Raw genomic sequence first — 20854 nt, forward strand, 5'->3', positions numbered from 1 at the left:
CATTCAGTTGCATAGCCTACTTTGGTTTATGTATTTGCTTTCCACATTATCCACATATCCTAAATAGATATGTGGATAATGTGGAAAGCAGTTGCAGTGTTGCCATTATTCTGACAATCACAACACATCTACATTTAGAACATATTATCATAGCCTATCTAAATTTGTTATGGCTTTCTTCCTCGATCTTCCATAATCATTTCTGTTATAAACCTTAAGGTAGGTATGACAGCACTGAGCACAATAATTAGGCTACTTTCAGGTTGCACTGCAGTCAGTGTGATGGCAAGATATCTTGCCACACTGCAGTTGAACAATATTGTTCAACAAAAAGAAAACTAATTTATGAAAGACTATGACTAAAGATTTAGAAAAGCCTTCATAAAAAGTATAACCCTCACATCCGCAAACCTAATGTTCAACACCTCAATTAAGTTGTGCCAAATAACTAAGAAGATAACCTGTATTTTCACTGTTCTTCCAAAAATGGGATTATCAATAATGGAATTTTCATGTCAGAAATGTTGTTTGTTTGAATTAAGGTACCCATAATGAAAATGGTAGGCTACTACAGCAGATACAGAGCCAGACACCATGTCACTTTGGGTTTGCTTTTGTTAATACATTTTCAAATGTAGTCTTCTGGATGGATGTTCAAGAGTCTAAGCAGAGGTTGAATGAGGTCCCCACAGAGTTGACAGTTCATGAACTCCTATAAAACTACGGCATTGAAAAGATTTAATATAGTCTACATAAGTGGTTTTTATTATATGACATGTGATGACAGTTTAGAATTCTGCTGTTGAATTTACCCCCATTCACCACAAATTACGTATCTCTCTTATCCTTGTCTCTGTAGTCTTTTCGAAATACGACAGTTGTGGTGGATATCAGTAACAGTGAATGAGAGGAAATGACTTGGCTGATCTGAAGTGTTTCATATCTGGATTGCTTCTCTTATTGGCTGAGCTCAATCTAGTATGAAAGTAGCCTATCCCCTTGTGTCTATGTGTATGTTCAAACATAATGCAGAGTTTGCTGAGTTTTATGAGCAGGTTGGGCCAGTTACATATTTACAGTAAGTGTAATGATTAATTTCTCTCTTCCCAACACAGTCTTAAGCAGCTCCCATTTACCATTGCTCCAGTAGGCTACACATTTCTTGCTCTCTCCCTCTAACCTCCTCACTTTGTCCTTGCGCTTCTTTCCTTGTCTTTACAGTCCTCCCAATCTTGCTTTTTTTTCTTCCCAATTCATGTTTTTGTCATTGTCTTTTCTTTGTTCTATTTTTTCTGAACTTTAATGACTGAATCCGGCTTTGTTCACCCTATGTGCTTGGTGAGTATTAACTTCTTTGTGTACAGGTATTATTTGTGGCAAATTTACTAATAGAATTCAATTGAGTAATACTTTATTATATATTTATACCGGTAGTCGAGCCCTAAGGCTATTTAGCATTTGTACCATCCTATAATATGATGGATTACATTGTGTTTTATTATTGTATAGTTTTGCCTCTACCACTTAATTTGAACTGAATTTGAACTTGGAGGGACACATAATGGCTGCCAGATTTTTTTTTTAAATGAGTGACAACAGAGAATAGCTCCCACCACTGCTTCCAGATAGAAACTTATAGTTGCTAGGAAACAAATATAATGCCAGTCAGTAAGCAGATTTTTGGCAAGTATTGCTTAGCAACACAAACTAGTTCCATGAACATGAAGTGCAGAGGTCCTGTAATACGATTTAAATAGAATTAACTCTTCAAAAGTATTCTGTAATTGATCAAGTTAGAGTCTCTGACTCAGCTCCATTCATCAGATACTGAGATAGAAGATACTGAGTCTGAGTCTGAGATACTGAGTCTTTGAATGCAATAGTAGGCGGCATCACAGAACAACAGAAGGCTGGAGGGCGAAGACAGTTGGAGGAGGTAATCGGAACTAAGGTCACTTAGCCCACCCTTATATTGTTTTATGGCCCTGTTTTTCACATCATGGAAGGGTTAAGGGTCAAAGCTCAGTCAGGATAAGTCTACAGAGATTCTGGGGAACCTAGGAGTGAAGGCCATTGCATTAATGCTAGTGCACAGGGCAGTTATAATGTCCACTGCCCTTTGAGTGCCTATCAATCAAGCAATGCTTATAAGTAAAATATTAATAGAAATGAATTGCATGGTTAATTTTCCTTTCCTCTAGTGTGGCACACCTTCTTGACTCATCATATTCCTTTACTCCTCATTCTTTTCATTCAATAAACCTGATTTTTATTGCTATCATTATAGTGAGGACAGTGTAATCTCAGAGGCAATAAAAATCAAGATCAAAGGACAATGTATAATTCTTTATTGACTAGTTATTAAGTCTCAGTGGTATTGTCACATCACATGATTGCTTAGATATGATGTCCACTGTAAAAAGATTTTAGGCAGCCAGCAGTTATTTCTTTACCGAAAGAGGGCAGTATTGTTTCACATGTAAAGAAAACATGTGAAGCTAAACCATTATGAATGATGAAGACTAACTTATGTCCTTGTTATCTTACCAGGATATGGTGGTTTTAGAGTAATATATTTAAGTATACCCATAGCATAGAGTATATCGCAATAGTTCCATCATGAATACCAATTGGTCTCACATTGTGTGGGACAGTGGGGACAGAGAAGTGAAAGTGAATATGATGTCATGCCTGCCTGCCTGTCTGTATGCCGTTCACAATTTGTCTGACTGTCTTGCTCTCTACCTCTATCTTATTTAATACAGGTCTGTTGCAAACAACAGGACAAGCACCCCTCCTGTGTGATGTGAAGTGAATGGCACCACGATCACATGAGGCCTACAAAGTGCTGTTTGAGTGGGTCCCACCAGCTGTAACAGCATCTCCATATGGAAATGTTGAGGCTTCCAGTGGAGCTGCTGTTATTTGTGGAGGGGCACCCCATGTCATCTAAACGCCACAAAAAAACACTGTGACTAAAAGACTGTGTGTGTGTGCGTGCGTGCGTGCGTGTGTGAGAAAGAGAGAAAATAATACTGGACATCTGTTTTTTGTGATTACCGTACATGTTTTTTTCTGTTGAATTTCCTATTCACAATAAAGTAAAGGTTATAAACCTGTGATAGTCTCCGTTTATTTATAATGCTATTTCTTCTCCAAATGTTGAAGGATGCTGCATGCCCCACACAGTGTGTGTGTGTGTGTGTGTGTGTGTGTGTGTGTGTGTGTGTGTGTGTGTGTGTGTGTGTGTGTGTGTGTGTGTGTGTGTGTGTGTGTTAGATCAGATAATGAGTGGTGTGTGTGTGTTAGATCAGATAATGAGAAGACTGAAATCTATAACCACCTCTTCAAGATAGCTTTCCCCAGCTGAGGTCTGGTTAAGATGTCCCCCCATCCCTTGTTTAAACATTTATGTTTTTAACCTTGCACTGATCTTGTACTTGTTTTTCTTTGTTTTTTTCTTTGTTTTCTTGAATAAAGTCTGTTCCTAGTGTTTTATGTAAATCGCTTTGAGTATTTAGAAAAGCGCTATATAAATTTGAGCTATTATTATTATTAGCCTATCATTATTATTAGTATTATTATTATTATTATTAATAATAATAATAATAATGTATTATTATTATAAGGCCTTCCTGTCTTACTTCTGAAGGAGGACAACAAAGTCAAGAAACTCAACAAAAACACTTTTTTGGATAGTATAGGCCTACTACAGTACAACTATACATTCCTTAATTTGGTATATTTGCATATTTAAATTAAAATAAATACAATTTAACAAGAATACTCAAATATGAGTCATAGCATATCAAACATTTTCGTTTCAATTTTGAGTATGAAAGATGAACGAAGTCCAAATCAACGAACAATGGAAACACCCCACAATGGAAACAAGCCTGCCATTGTTTGAATCAAAACCCTGATAATAATAATGAAAGCGAAAGATGACACAGAGCTAGAGTGTCTAAGCAAAGCAAAGCAAAGTTACTATATTTACCCAGGGTATCTGGGCTAAGCTCAAGAACTTGTTTCCAGCCAGGCCCTGCTCATAGAACATTTCATGGTAGTGGTTCAATGCCTTGCTCAAGGGCACTTCAGCGGTGGTAATTTTAACGTGTCGGGCCGCTGATTCGAACTGGCGACCTCCGCACTCCGTTCGACCACCGCTGCCACTCTAAATTCAGATAAACTGACAGTGCCATGACTGACATGTAGCCTATCTGAACTAACATAATTAGCCCGTGGTCGTGGAGCATCATACATAAGAATAAGTCAAATTGATTGATTGATTGATTGATTGAAATTTGTATTCACTCAGTTTGTAGAATGGGTAGGCCACAGTTCAACGAAAGTACAGGCCATTTCCAAATTTGCTAAGAGGATAAAACAATTTAAAAACAATTTTTTTTTACGCACAGTGTTGCACGACCGATCGGCCTCATGTGGCCAAGAAAGCAAGGACGGCCTCGTTGAACCTTTATTGTGAAATAATGACGTTTCCGGTATCTACTGCGTGCCATCGTCATCATTCTTATGTTTCGTCGTACAGCTGATACACACACAGCCGGGTAGTTACATGAGTCTAGTAGTAGCATAGCAGCACGCTAACTACACAGAACCGGGTTAAATAATCCCATTTCGCAGGCAATACTTCATTATTTATAGTTGTCTGTGGGCGAGGTTAATCCGAGTTTACGGTTTACGCGTAGCCGTGTACATTGTGTTTGTAGCTAGCTAACGCAAATCGAGAGGGTGTCCTTCTCCGGATGATTGACTGGCTGTGTGCGGCTGTGCTGTGAGCAGAGACGGTAGAGAGGAGGGTGGGGACACAAACTTCCAAGACCTCGCCCTTAACGTCACTTCATTCCACCAGGCAGCTGCTCTCCTCTCCTGACGGTGTGTGACAGAAGAAGGCACACCGCAACTGAACTGAACCCGGTTCACAGGAGAAAAAAAGGACAAAACCACCATGTTCAGAAAGAACGGAAAGAAGGACCCCGAGTTGTTTCAGAATGTGTCGGAGGGGCTGCGGAGGCTCTACCGGAACAAACTCTTCCCTCTGGAGGACGCGTATCGATTCCACGACTTCCACTCCCCGGCGCTCGAAGATGCCGACTTCGACAACAAGCCCATGGTGCTGCTGGTGGGCCAGTACTCCACCGGCAAGACCACCTTCATTCGGCACCTAATGGAGCAGGACTTCCCCGGCATGCGGATCGGCCCCGAGCCAACGACGGACTCTTTCATCGCGGTGATGCACGGGGATCAGGAGGGGGTGATCCCAGGCAACGCTCTGGTGGTCGACCCCAAAAAGCCATTCCGCAAGCTGAACGCGTTTGGCAACGCGTTTCTCAACAGGTAAAGAAAAAAAATAAAAAGTTCCCACGCTGCAGTAGAAATATTTAATACAGTAGGATTAGGAGGCATTAATAGGACAAAACCCAGAGCAATAGAGTAATGAGACATGTATATTGATAGAATAACATGCAATGTTGATATAATTATTTGCCATTTTGTGTTCAGTAATCAGTACAGACAGTCCTGAGTACCGGTAATTATATTTACACATCATCACACACACTTTCAAGTCTCTTTCAGAGAGTAAACTACACCTAGGGTCTAGGTCTAGGAGGTGTAGTTTAGTCTTTGAAGAAAAAGAATGTTGCACAATTTTCCCAGGTGTCACTGAGCCAAGTGTGTCATTTTTTCCCATTGGTTTCATCATCTGAAGAGAATGTATGTGTTCAGTGTCAATAGGTAGGTGGAGGTGCCAGTGAGTGTCACAGACTGTTAAAAGCAGGTTGTTACTTTCCACAATCACCTTTATGAATGCTATCCTTGCTGGAAGAATGGTCTGCCGTGTTGAGGCAAGCTTTTTGCCCCTGCCAACTTGGAATGAACATTGAAAGTAAACAGAATCTTGTAGCATGAGCTGTGTACAATCACCTCATCCTAAGCACCTGGCAGAATTATTTCACCCGCTGGCAGATTTATTGGCCTTTATATCACACAATCACAGTAGGGCACCTTGAACATAGGAAATGGTTGTGATTAATGCTGCTAGGCAACATCGTGACCTTTTCCTGTCCTCAGATGTTCGTTTCGCACCCCCGGGCGATACAAATGTTGCCACATCGGTGGCAGCCAGCAGGCCACCTCCCTTGTCCACTTGCCTTCGAGGAGTCCTTATTAAATCTTATCTGTAAGGTTTAAAGGTTTTGGTGATTGTCTTGTTGTATGTGACATTGCTTCTTTGATGAGAGCGGTTGTAAACGTTGTTCAGTCATCAGCTCTTACTTGTGTAGATGTTCAGCCAGCTTGTCAGTCAGAGTGAGTCTACAGTGCACCTTGTGACCTTGAGTCCTTCCTGAGCCCACTGGCTCCGTAGAGCTCTAGAGAATCTTAGAATTATGACAGGGTCACACTGTGTCACTCAGTCACTCTTTGAGTCAGTTTCCCATGACACAGCAATGGGAAATACACAGGATATTACTTAAGTTAAGAGTCTTGGCGAAAGGCCAATGGTGACTGGACTTTTCTTTTTCTCATTCCAGGGCAGGCCCAAAGCTTTAAAGCATCCTAGCTTAAGCTTGATTTATACTTAGTTGTGAACTTGCGCATTGTGTCTCACACAGAAAATAGCAGATCTACAAGCTCACAATGTGTTGATGCGTTGTGAGGTTGTAGAGATCATCTATTTAAGTGGTGCGAGACAGCGACATGCAAGCCAACAACCAAGTAAAGTATATGTATGTAAGTAAGTATGTGCAGGGCCAGGGACAGTCATATACTGTAGTACTAGGCTATTAAATCATTGTGACAAAGTGCATTATAAGGGGAGCATGGATTTGTGATCGTGTTCATGCTTGCTGAAATCAGTCTACAGTCTTGACGCCATGAAGGTTCATGGTCCAGTTCAATGGGATTATGATGATGACCAACAACTGGTTGTTTATGTATTCATTTCCTGTGGTGATGCTGGGGGATGTAGTGGTATAGTGCCTCTCTCTCTCCCTTGTGGCCTATGTCGTGTCACCCTTTTCAGGAGGAGTCAGCCAAACAGATGGCTAGTGCATGCAAACTCACACATACACCCAATTACTAGCTAATTCTGTAGACTGTCATGATCTTAATCTGCCCCAGCAGCTTCAGATTATCAGGAGGGTGATGCAGCCATATGCTGCATCACCCCACAGAGACAAATAGAACAACACCAATTAACTCTGGATGACACATAGCAATAGGGGGGCTAGTCATAATAAATTGTCACTATACTGTTTTGATTATCCATTATATTCTCATACCCCACAGAGACTGTAAGAGCACTAAGGTCCAAAAAGGCAGATACAACACACTTAATCCACGTACCCTTTAGAAAGAAAATGCGCCAAACAACAATATCATCCGATTCAGGAAACTGTCAGATGGCTGATGGCTGATTGACTAGGATGATTTTAGGATACGTTTGTGTTAGGTCAAGTGTGACTGTGGACACAGACAGCCTAAATTCTATTTTAATGGTGCATGTGTGTTGTGTGCACCTGAGTTTCTGTGTTAAAAACTAGTTGTGAAATTTGAATAGACTAGTTGTGTGATCTATTATCCTTTAATGTGTTGTGCCTACAGTCTTATGCTGGTCTAGTGCCCATGTGGTATGCAATGAGTAAGTGAAGTTGTATTTGTTAGCCTGGCTCCAGCCCCTGAATCTCTAGCCACGGCCATTAAAAACATCACACTCGTGTGAAGTGAGGGGCGCTCTTATCGTCATCGGTCATGCATCATCACATTCCGTGCTCAGCCAATCAAATCATCTCAAATTTGGTACACACAAACGCACAAAGCTGGGCATAGGTCAATCAAATCATCTCAAATGTGGTACACACAAATACACAAAGCTGGGCATAGGACGGGCTAGCCCCCCTCAAAAAAAATGTTGCTATTCAGGGTCTGGTGACTGTCTATGGCGGGGTAGGACTTGGTTGAAAATCTGATATTGCGGCTACGGCCAATCAACTCAATGACGTTAAACAACAGCACTGGAACAAACGTCTACAAACATGGCTGCCCCCAATGCGATAACTTACCATATCGATCTGGCTAGTAAATCGCCCTATGTTAAATAAGGTTTTAGAAACATCATAATCCAACATATTTTACCTTGTTTGATTACATGCTAGTAGCTCTCTTTGAGTGTCAGCCTATGTATTGTAGCTCTGTTTATACATTTTTGTTCTGTGTTTTCGTATTATCAAGTATTGGAATGTGAATCAAATTGTGACCCATGTATTGTGTCATGACTCATGAGGTCCTTGATGCTAATGTTGCTAATACACATTACAGAGTCGTATTTGGCAATGAATAAAGATTAATTCACACAATATGCCCTCAGATTCCTTCAGATATTTAGAATTCGTTTTAGCCTGCCTGGAGCGCTAACACTAAGTGGGTGGTATTTGCACTTTTTGAACAATGTATTGGCAACTATTATGCTCTAGCTAGCAGATAATTCAATCTCAAAAGCAGGACTCAATCCATGTCTAGCCCTAGATTTTAAACATGCTTTGTTTTGCTTGACTGAACTCGACTATGGACTACAGCCACACAATTCAGAACTCATCCCTAAGTAGTCTATAGACCCCAGAAGGAAGCGGCTAACAACTTGTGTAAATATAGGCTATTGTCCATTGTAGCCCCCCTAGTCAAATGATTCATATGGTACCACAGGACTTGTGGTTTTCTTTGAATTCAGCCTCTTTTGTGTCAGAGGCACATAGAGGGTCCAATGGTCACATACTGGACTTACAAGAGCCTATTGAAAATCAGGTCATCATGCTGGGTAAGGTTAACTTGTGAGTAATACTGCGGTTGCAGGTGTTTGGTCTAGCGTATGTGGAGTCCCAATACATAACCACGGTAGACCTGAATGACATGAATAGCTGTAGGCCTACATAGTACTATGCTGTAAGCCTACATAGTACTATACTGCAGGGGGTTTCAACTGATTGTGAACCAGGGACCACTACCCTGACTGAGAATCAACTTGGGGACCACTGTTGTGTTGGGAGGGGGGATATGGGCGTGGTGTGGGGGATAATTGACCTTCCATATGAAACTCACGATGCTGTGCATTGCAACATATGTATGAGCGAGCAGATATGAGTCACATGACATTGTTTGACATTTCCTTATAATGGTGACTCAAGTTACTCAACCAGGAAGTCCGGCACAGTTTCCCTTGAGTTTCTAACTACCTTTTCTGTGGTAAGTCTTGATGTCTGACTTTCCAGTAACTGACAACATAGACAAGCCATCATCATACCATACCATGGTCACCAGGTCATTTACTGCAATGTTTCTCCACTAGTGGTCGATAAAATAAAATACAAATCATCACTTTCCTACACAATACTTTCCTACATACTAAATGCGTGGTCAGGGACCACATGCAATACCTTCGCGGACCACCAGTGGTCTACGGACCACCAGTTGAAAACCCATGCTATACTGCATGCAAATTGAACCACATTTTACATTAGGCTGTTTTTGACTGCGACTCTGTAATTTTCCATTTTCCTTACACAAGGCCAACAGTAGTTAGATTGGCCTCCAAGTATGGTTTGGCTTAGCATCTCCTTGCACATAAAACTAGATAGTAAATAGGGTCGATTTGATCATTTGCTGGTTTGGGGGAGGGGGGATCATGCTACATTTTCTGAATTGTATCGGTCCTGGGCCTAGTTATATGATGATGATGATGGGTCTATAATGCAGCTCTCTAACCATAGTTATTCAGCCTGCAGATTATCCTTTAACTACCGGACCTTGATAGGTCTGGCACATACCAGAACCAGTAATTTATGAGGAGAGTAAACAGTGCTAGGTCAGGTGATCTCCACATATACAATGTAGTACTCGTGTCGTGTGATTGAGAAGCCTGGATGCTGATGGTTGACTTTAGGATGAATGTCCATGTTTTTCCACTAGTTTCAAATGTATCATCATAGTTATTATTATTTGGAGTGACCACACACACACACACACACACACATTTTACGCTTTTGCGACTCTTTGCTGCCCGTCCTGCCCTCCACTCTGTGTGGCAGAGCAGGCTGTGGGCCCCCAGTGTGTTTGTTGTGTGTGCCGACTGCTCTCTGTGAGCCAGTAGCCAGCAAGGCCCGAGTCAGCAGAGTGCAAGTTCCGCTCTGGCCCACCCCAGGCCTGCACTGTCCTGATCCGTGCTGTCCCATTCGCAGGCTGTTATTCCAGGACTCTGACACTGCAACTTTAGTTGGATAGGGGCTTACACACACACACACACACTCACGGAAAAAGCAGTATGCAGCAGCGCGTGCACACACGTAAATACACACATCAAGATGTTACAGGAAGCAAACATGTGGAAAAGCGTTGCAGTTGCAATCTCTCTGTCCACGTCCTCAGTGCTAACGCCAGCCAGCCTATTTCCCCTCATCCTAGGAGAGGTTGTGTCTGCGGTGCGAGGGAGGGGGGTCATAGGACAGAGGGTAGGGTACAAAAGGAAAAACCTCATATGTCAAAGTGGAGCCTGACTTCCAATCACATGACTGTATGACACAGAATGTTCACCCTCCTCTCCAGGATGCAAGCACCCCGGCCCCACAAACGGGGGAGGGGTTCACACTTTCGCCTCACATTATTTCAACAGAATGGGAATTCAGCCAGCAGGAGATTCTCCTGCCCCAGTGCGTTGCAGGAGTCTCTTGTTTCCGAGTATTCTGCTGGAGAGTTCATCACAGGGGTTTCTTTTTTTTCCCTTTGCTAGAGGCTGTGTGTGGAAAATGTTGGGCTTGATGGCTGTGTGGAAAACCTTAGCCAAGATTCCGACTGGATATTGTACTGATAGGCTGAGAGAGACAGAGGGGGAAAATCAACATGTTTTTGTTTTATTTGGCAAGACGGTTCATTGCAGTAAAATACTATGTATATCACTATATACACGCATGCTCTCAAATGTCTTTGACTTTTTGTTTGTCCTTGGATTTTTTCCCCCTTTCCCTGCATGTGGTATGAGACCTCTGTGTTAGAGGTTGTGGTGTGTGCGTGTGTGCGCGTGCGTGCACTTGCCTGCCTGCCTGGCTTCCCTGACTGCGGTTGCTGCAGGAATGTAAAGACCGGGTTCTCCATGTCTGACCTTGTGTCTCTAAGCTTATGTTTTGAATATTGGTTCAGAGTGACTGACTGAGCGCTAGAGCGAGGAGGACTCTGAAGCGTGGGCTTGGTCTAACAATCGCCCTCTTTGTCCTCCGTGTGGTACTCCGAAGGGTTCTTTGCAGCCCGCTCATTCTCTCATCATTCATAACATGCGATTTATCTGTGTGCGTGTCTCAGCTGGACAATGCCACACCTCCGCTTAGCCTTTTAAAGTTTAAACCCCCAGTGTTCTAGCTGAATAGAAACCATTGTACTTTGGGTGACTTTCATGTTTCCCCATTATTCACTTTGTAACAACGGACAGCAGCGTGACGTCACAGCATGATGTCACATCGACTACTCTCGTCCATCCTGTTTAAGAACCAACCTAAGGAATAGCTAGAAATAGCCACTCGAAGTGTTCGACTGAATACTATTAGGCCCCCCACTGGATTGGCCGCGGCTACAGTTGTCTATGCCAATTGAGTCAAGTGAGTTAGAGAGGCTTATTGTCTGTATCAGCCAGGGGATGCCAATTATGACAGTTATCACATTCCTATAGTCTTATTTTACACACAGGTAACGTACAACAGGCGTACAAGGGTGAGTGTTAATTCAGTTCATGCACAGCACCGACCCCCCACCGCCTTGTGGCGTTTCAACGGGAAACCCCATTTCCACAACTCACGCGGGACTGAATCTCACAGGAAGCCAGCGCCCTTTGTGCTCCAGTTGTCTTTTCCAGTGCCGTCATTTGTTCCACTGCAAGCCAACCATCAGTGAGAAGCGTTCAGGTCTGTTTAATGACAAGCTTATGTATCAACATTCTCACCTGACCGGTTCTGTCTCCCGTCTCCCTCCCACCCATGTTCCTTCTCTCTCTTTCCTCTCTCTCTCTCTCTCTCTCTCTCTCTCTCTCTCTCTCTCTCTCTCTCTGACCCCCCTTCCCCGACCCACCCAACCACCCACCAGGTTCATGTGTGCCCAGATGCCTAATGCAGTCCTGGAGAGCATCAGTATCATCGATACTCCTGGAATTCTTTCAGGGGAGAAACAGAGGATCAGCAGAGGTATTTCTAACACACGCACGCCAACTCTTTCTCTCACACACTGGTACACACGCCACACACGCAACCTTTCCTTAGTATTTGTATATACCTACTTCTCAAGAATCTGCACACACCTGATCCCATGTCTTTCAGTCAAACGTACAGGGAGGCCCAGAGTAAACATGTTCCACTATGTAAATACACTCGACAATCTACATATTCTTGTTTTTATGCCCTCTCCCCCCCTTCCTCCTTGTCTTCTCTTTTGTTTTCCAATTTTCACTTCTCTGCTATGTTGTCAGCATAATCTCTCCCCTTGGGTCACACACACACCTCTTTCCCTCGTATCATTTTTCCCCTCAGTACCTTTCCCTCTATTTTTGTCTTTCTGGTATTGTCAGGAAATAAATGATTCCAGAGAGAGAATTCACTCACTGAAACAATTCCTTCACTTCCAGGGTCACTTAAGTGTCACTTCAGGGCCTCTGCCATTCAGTGTGCTGCTGACTGCATAACTGCCACATCCTGGGTTTTTTCAGGACATGTGATAGCTTGTCATTTTTCTCTGCCAGACTGCCACCCCTTCTTTCAACCAGGAATACATTTCCCATCCCCCCTTTATGTTGCTGAGTTTTCCGAATGGCAAGAGAAGGTATCGGAGGAAGTAAACAGACTCATGCTTTTTGTACCTGCTCTTTCCTGAATGGTTGCCTCATGGTCCGCCGACCTTGCACCGACCGCTCAGTGCGGCGGTTCCGTTTTACTGAGAATAAGGGTAGAAATAAGTTTAGGTTTAGGCTTAGTTATACTGGGGTTAGGTTTAGGAATAGGGTTAGCCTTTGGCACCGTTTTACTGAGGTTAAGGTTAGGAATAAGGTTAGTTAACCGTTTAAGCATAGCCTGGGGCGACTGTGTTTTGAGGCGAGTTCGTTGGTATTCCTCTTTACCCCTTACAGAGGAAGCATAAAATACTGCTGCAGAGCATGTGTTTTTTTTTGTACTTTGGGGAGGTTAAGCTGAGTAATACAGAGAAATGTAGCCAAGAACAGTGGTCCGACATAGTCAGTCCATACGCTCTTTATGGACTCCAATTTCTCATAAGCGTCAGAGAGACTGAATCATGAGGTGAAGGAGAATGCAAAGGACATAGCAGGCAGGGATGTGGACAAGAGAGTGCATGAAGGATTAGACCCTGAAATGCCTAAGAAGCGACTGTAAACAGACGAGCGACAGCGTGTATAAGTGGTTTCTGATAAGCCACAAAAGGAAGTGTGTGAGTCTGCAGTGACTTGTGTACGCTGAGGTGACCCTTTCCAGACTTTGAGGCTCAGTAGGAAGAGAAGTAACCTGAGGCCAGAGAATACCACATACCTTAGACAATTATGGTTCTATTGATACATACTATCTCCAATATTAACACACTTACACAGTCTCCACTCTGTCATCTACCTAGACACTCCCACTCACACACACACGATATATACAGTAGATGGATACTGTACATGTATACTTTTGGAGTCACTCATCTATGCAGTACACACAGGTTCTCTCACTCTTCCTGTTTCATGCACGTAACACGCACACACTATCTTCATCGCTATTGTTTCTGTGTAAACACAGATACAGTACTGGACTCCACAGACATACTGTACCATATGTCTACTATAAACATGGCTGTCTGGATTGTTCAGCTGATGTATGACTGGCTCGTGTGTGCATGTACAAGGAATGTACTGGCATGAGGCTGATATCAGACTAGAACATGGTAATGGCATGAGTAAGAGAATTACACCACTTGGAGAATATGATGCATGGCTGTTGCCACACCTTTTTCCACTGATGAAAGGACATTGAGACTTATTTCTATTACCACAGTGACAATGGGTTGTATTGTTCGGTGTAGGCTGTTCACAAATATATAATTGAGAGGATCGGCACTAAGTGGCAGCCAATTTCTAATGGTCATGTATTTGGATCGGTCAGATGAAAAAGTTGTACAGGCACATTCCTGGCTCACACGCTCGTGTGCTAGCAGTTGTCAATGTAGTCTTTAGTAAAGCAGAGGCCAGGGTGGGGAGATACCACACTGTAGGGGGAGAGGAGCAGCTGTCATTGTCTGCCCGCACAGGGACGTGTGTTGAAAGCAGCCATTGGACAAGCAGGGAATGTCCTCAGCTGTGTCCCACAGGAATGTTGGACTTTAAAATTCCACTTTTATCCCCATAACATCTCTCTCTCTCTCTCTCTCTCTCTCTCTCTCTCTCTCTGTCTCTCTGGATTGTTACTGTATTACTCCTGCACAGGTTTCTCTTTCACTAGACTTGATTCTTTATCTTGCTACTACTCACTTCTCTTCTCTTTTTCTACCTCCTCTTTCTCACAGGCACAGACAAAGGCTCAATCTGTTGGAATGCGTATGCAGCAGATTTGGCACTGATTGTATGGCAGCTTAGATATTTAGACCAATAGCATTCTTCTCAGATCAGATGATACAGACACTAATCAAAACCATAATTCTATCCCTCTCTCCCCAACTCCAGGGTTGGGGAGAGAGGTATGTTAAAATGTGTTGTCATTTTCTCACTGTTTCAATTCTTCCTTCAGAATTTGAATAGGTTAGTGATGTGTTTGTAGAACACCTCATGCAGCATGGGTGTGTCATCTCCTGTTGTAATGCGCTTGTGGTGACAGGTGCATTACAAAGGATCTGATAGCTATCACTGATAGCTTTTCAGTCGTCTCTAAACAAGCATTTTGTAGTGAAATCTCTTCCATCTCTCATTCAAATTCCTATGTCCTCCATTTCTATCCTTCATTTCTTTTTTACTTAATTTTACTTAATTAATCTTAATATAATCTTAATCATGAATCTTAATCTAAGCCAGTTAACCTTAAGTGAACTGACTTCAACAATTACATTTTTAAACTCCAAATACAGAAGTTAAATGGGTCTAAAGTAAACTGCAGCAGAGCTTGATTTATGTAGAAAATATATTGTTTTTCTTTCAACAACAACCAAATGTTTCACAATGAATAAATTCCTAACCAATGCCAGTTGCAGTGCTGACAGTGAAAACACTAATTGTGCCCCCTTCCCCCCTCTAGGTTATGACTTTGCTGCTGTGTTGGAGTGGTTCGCTGAGCGTGTAGACCGCATCATTCTCCTGTTTGATGCTCACAAGCTGGACATCTCTGACGAGTTCTCCGAGGTCATTCGAGCCTTGAAGAACCATGAAGACAAGATGCGCGTGGTACTCAATAAGGCCGACCAGATCAGCACACAGCAGCTGATGAGGGTCTATGGCGCACTGATGTGGTCCCTGGGAAAAATCATCAACACGCCTGAGGTAGGCACAGCTCTTGGGTTCTTCTAAAGCAGAGTAGGGTTTTCTTTAAAGGGAAACCATGGCATTTTCCCTTTTATTCAGATGATGATGATGTTGTTTTTTCACACACACAAATAGAAAACTGCACGTTTTCAATCTTCAAGAACGGAAAACATCAGTTTTATATTTTTCATCCTTCATTTTCTCTTACAGCAAGGTTTGGGTAGTATTGTTGACTAAACACAATGACAGTAAAATTTCTCCTGCTGTATTCATTTTCACAAAAAAACGATGATTGCACAACAGTGATAAAGTTAGCTTGCAAAGGATACACAGTATGTAACCTCCACATTGACCAGTATTGAACTGGTGTCAATTCTCTACCATGAATACAAGCTTGTGCCTTTTAGAAATCAGTTGTCAATAGTTTGTTATATTCACTTAACAATTTGCACATGGTTGGTGAGGTCACCGGAGGTGTGACAGGGCATTGTCAGCAGTCTGTTCATTCTAAGAAGGAGCTTTTTTAGTGCATATGACCTGCTCAAGGGCACAGTGATAAAAGAAGACGGTATGCAATCTACGGTAATAAGAGGGGTCGTCCTGGACCAGATTTCCGATGTGACATGTGTTCAAGTATAGGACATTTGTAAATCGCCCATATGTGGAGATTGTGGACAATGAAAGTGAAATGGCAGTGTTACAGCTTTTAATACCACATATTAATTGATATAGCTCATGTGAAATCATGTGGCCTGCCATGTCTTATGATTTGTTTGGTTAATGTTTGGACTATAGTGATAATCATAAACCAAACCCAGACTGTAACCTTTGGACGTTCTGGATCATTATTCACTGACATTGGAATAGCAATGTACTGCACACACCCACTCTACACAAGCATAAAAGTGCTTGTTATCATTCTGCGTTGATTTATTGTCAACCTGACCATCCTGTGTACATCTCTTGACATCCTGAGCGTCTTTTTTTGGTGCACGTAACTGACGTAAGTAATCTCGTGGCCATTTACAATACATAATACCTCGCCTGGACTGTGGCGTCAACATGCCTGAGACCCATGTAAAGAATTTCCTTCCCCTGAGGGGGTGTTGACTGTGTGAACGACCACTTGATAGACAGTATGGGAGTAATCTAACTAACCGTCACTCTTAATTCCAGGTGGTACGTGTGTATATTGGCTCATTCTGGGCCCAGCCGCTATTGGTCCCTGACAACAGGAAGTTGTTTGAAGCAGAGGAGCAAGACCTGTTCCTGGACATCCAATCCCTACCACGCAATGCAGCACTTCGCAAGCTTAATGACCTCATTAAACGGGCGCGCCTCGCCAAGGTTAGTCCTCCTCGCAGCTATAAACCCCCGTGTGAATCCGCCCTGAGTCACTGTACTGCATGTCATCCCCTCTCTCCCTTGCCTTTTCTATCTCTCTTAAAAATGAAACTGGACCACAACGACGTGGCTTCATGTGGATCTTGGACTTCTTGAGGCCCGTCTATGATGCATAACTTTTTGGGAAAAGTTTCACTCTGATTAAACCACCTTTCACTTCCTTATAGATGGCTAGGCTCTGAAAGAGTCTATCCATGTCCAGATTGACACCCATTTACTTAGATTAAAAATAGTTAAATATTTCAAAAAGTATAGCAGTGGACCAAAAAGTAGGATTCTATGTTAATCTATTGACAGTGTGCTAACTCAATGTAGTGCTGATCTGTCCAGGGGTTTGTGAGATGATGTCCAAACAGACAGACAAGACAGAAGCTCTTATACACGGCTAATTAAATGCCTCAAACTAATTGATGATTGAATGACATTCACTCCTTTCTTGGCCAATTCCTTAAGACATCCCCAGAAAAATCCCTAGATTATGTAATCGTACTACTACTAGTATTTAGGTTCCTTGATTCTAAATTAGCGGAAGTGAATTTTACGTTTGTTTTAGTAACATGGGAATCTTACAATGTGGTTCTCTATATATTATGTAAAAGTTGCAGAATCTCTGTTTGAGTCTGTCTGTCCCGGGCGTAACTCTGACCGTTTGGTCTCAAACACCAATATGACTATCTGTATCCGTCAGCACACAGGTCTGAGAAAGACATAGACATTTTCTGATTGTTCAGGAGATTTATGCATCATCTTCCCTGATTGGCCAACCCAAACCACCAGCTCTACGGATTGGCGAAGTATCACATATTGTTTGTGCCCGGCTAACTTTACCCGTCTTAACTGATTCGCATAACGTTTGTGCTGTATATATTCCTATATAAATGAAATGACTTGCATTGTTCCCGAGAATTCCCGTCGAGTTGCGCGGAACCCTATCACAAATATGGAGCTATACGTCATAAATTAAATACCTTCTGATTTCTGAAGTCAGTAAACTGGAAGAAGTAGTCTAGAAGAAGTCTTGAGTTCCACATTTTGAGAACAGCCATGCTGTTATTAGACCCTGTCTTGTTTATTTCTGTGTGAATTTATCAATGGGAAAGTGTCAGACTATTTCGTTTGTGCTGTCCAGGTGCAAGCCTATATCATCACCTCCCTGAAGAAAGAGATGCCCAGTGTGTTTGGGAAGGATACCAAAAAGAAGGAGCTCATCTCCAACCTGGGTGAAATCTACCTGAAGATTGAAAAGGAACACCAGATCTCACCTGGAGACTTCCCCAACATCAATAAGATGCAGGTGAGATGAAATTGAAACAAGTTGCAGGGGTTGTAAGTAAACTAAAGGGAGTGGTGTTGTGAAATAGATAGTTTTGCAGTCAAAATGAACTTCAACCTTTACACTTGCTCCCCTTTCTGCCCTCTTCTTCCTCCCCTTGCCCCCCTCCAGGGCAGGATGGACATGAGATTTATTTTTCCTGGTGTCAGGAAATCCTGCTCCTTGTGCACTTACTCCCCCTTGGTAGCCAGGCAAGACAGATCTATTTCCATCACCAATTCCTGTTTTTACCTCAAACGCTCCCTTCCCTTTCCCTCATTTTAGGATCTGCTGAACGGCCAGGACTTCTCCAAGTTCCCACCGCTGAAGCCCAAGCTGCTGGAAGCCGTGGAGGACATGCTGGCCAATGACATTGCCCGCCTTATGGCCTTGGTTCGCCAGGAGGAGGCGGCTATGCCCAGCCAGTCAGTCCAGGGTGGAGCCTTCGCGGGGACCCAGAGCGGGCCCTTCAGTCACGGATTTGGCGAGGGGGCCAGCGAGGGTATTGACGAGATGGAGTGGGTGGTGGGCCGTGACAAGCCCACATACGATGAGATCTTCTACACTCTCTCTCCCATTAATGGTAAAGTGTCAGGTGCTGCGGCCAAGAAGGAGATGGTGAAGTCCAAGCTCCCCAACACAGTCCTAGGGAAGATCTGGAAGCTGGCTGACGTGGATAAAGACGGCTTCCTCGATGATGAGGAGTTTGCCCTGGCTAACCATCTGATCAAAGTTAAGCTGGAAGGTCATGAGCTTCCTGCCAAGCTGCCTGAACACCTGGTGCCGCCATCCAAGCGTGCAGCGTTGTTGGAGGCTGAGTGATCCAGGGCAGAGACGAGCAGCCTGGAGACCAACCGTGTCACAGCCTTGCGCTGTACTTAGGGCAGTGGTTCTGAAACTGGGGTCTGGAGACCCCCTGGGGTCATTCAGGGGGTTCCAGGGTCTCCCCAGTACGAGGAAAAGTTTAATTTCACAATTATTTCACCAGCTAGTAGTTAGCCTAATGACTCAGAGAATCTATATAAATGACTATTCAGATCAATAGATTTTGGTCTCTCCACTGTTATTGTATCTCCCACCTGTATACAGCATAGACAGTTGTAGAATTCTGTACTAAATCTAATCTAACAGTGAAAATCTTATGTTATGAGTGTCCCTGCCACAAAATATTTTCAAATGGGGTCCATGGCCTAATGCATATCAATTCAGGGCTTCTCTATCAACTGCACCTAAGCGCCGTGCTAGGCTGGAAAATGCGTACATGAGCCATGAGCATTCTGGGTTAAAATGCTGTCGGTCTCCAGGCTTCCTAACGCACCGCGAGGAGGAATTGCTGTGATCATTTTCACCAGAGATAGACTGGAGGGTCAGAGGATAAGGGAGGGAATGGGTGGGGGGGGGTTATGTGTGCATTATGAGAGAATTATGTCATGTGACAAATGAATAGTGGGAGAGGTTTGAGTTGCCAACTGATGGATGGACAATGCTGGATCATCAGGTGATTCATGTTGGAGTGTCAGTGGTTGCATGATTTGGACATGAATGTGTACATCCTGTGTAAAATATGTCTGATACGTATACAGTCCATATATTATGTTGATCCAAAGAAACATAGCTTTTTTCCTTTTCTTTTTTTTTTAATTTGGAGAGGAGAGAAATCCAATCAGCAGTTAGAATTGCTTTATCTATATTTTTGTATTTCCTGACTGTTAACTTTGAGGATGTTTCCAAATGCTTCCCTTTTCATTATTTTGCCAGATAAATAAAAAGGAAATATTTACCATCAGTCCTTTTGGTTTAATTGGTTTTATTTAACCTTTGTATCAATACATTTCATTGACATGTTTTTCAAATTATTAAGCATTACGTTTGAAATATCTTTAAAAATAATCAGACACTGTGACCCAAGCAGACCTTCCACAAATCCACCTGCAATCCTCTGTTTGGACTGCAAATCTTCCTCTCCTGGATTTAAAACAAAAGTACAATTTATAATAATAAACCAAAACACTCTCAAAGCTTATCATTTGTTTGAATGAAATATCCTATACTGCCCTCTGTGGGTTGTTGTTCCCAGCCAAGCAGCCATAGTCAATGGTGCAAAGTAAGTTTAAGTACAATTATTAGGTCTTTTTGCTTTACTAGACTGTACTGAGTAGGCTTACATTTACTGTACTGAAGTACAATATTGTAGGCTATTTTTATTCCTTTTTTGGAGTATTTCCAATTTTCAATACTTTTACTTATACTTCACTTACATCTCATTTTGAGTACTACAAAACATAAATAACCACTCCCTATATATTTTTTTTTGCCATTTGAAAGTAGTGTACGTACTTCTCCCACCACTGCCAATAGTAAGCTAAGCCAAAACAGCTCATTAAACAAGTGGCTTCTACACTGACATGGGTGTGACGTTGCGTGGAATACAATGGTGGAGGAGACGGCAAACTTGTGGCGAAAGAGAAACGAGCAAGAACAGAAACGGGGATGTTTCTCAGCCAGCTAGGGTAAAATGTAACTTAAAACCTTTGCTAACTGTATATTGCAATAGGCTAGACCAGGGTTGTGTCCGAAACCACTAGGCCTAC

At 42.7% G+C, this 20854-nt stretch overlaps 1 protein-coding gene across 1 annotated transcript; it reads left to right on the forward strand.

Moving 5' to 3' along the window:
- Positions 1–4521: 4521 nt before the first annotated feature.
- On the forward strand, positions 4522–20049 carry ehd1a (EH-domain containing 1a). The gene is made up of 6 exons (XM_079510426.1): positions 4522–5358; positions 12142–12239; positions 15324–15565; positions 16724–16894; positions 18081–18245; positions 18549–20049. The coding sequence occupies exons 1-6, from the start codon at positions 4970–4972 to the stop codon at positions 19083–19085; spliced, it is 1602 nt and encodes a 533-aa protein (XP_079366552.1). The 5' UTR covers positions 4522–4969; the 3' UTR covers positions 19086–20049.
- The last annotated feature ends 805 nt before the right edge of the window (positions 20050–20854 follow it).

The sequence above is a fragment of the Electrona antarctica genome (assembly GCF_951216825.1).
Source record: "Electrona antarctica genome assembly, chromosome: 1".
NCBI classification, from domain to species: domain Eukaryota; kingdom Metazoa; phylum Chordata; class Actinopteri; order Myctophiformes; family Myctophidae; genus Electrona; species Electrona antarctica.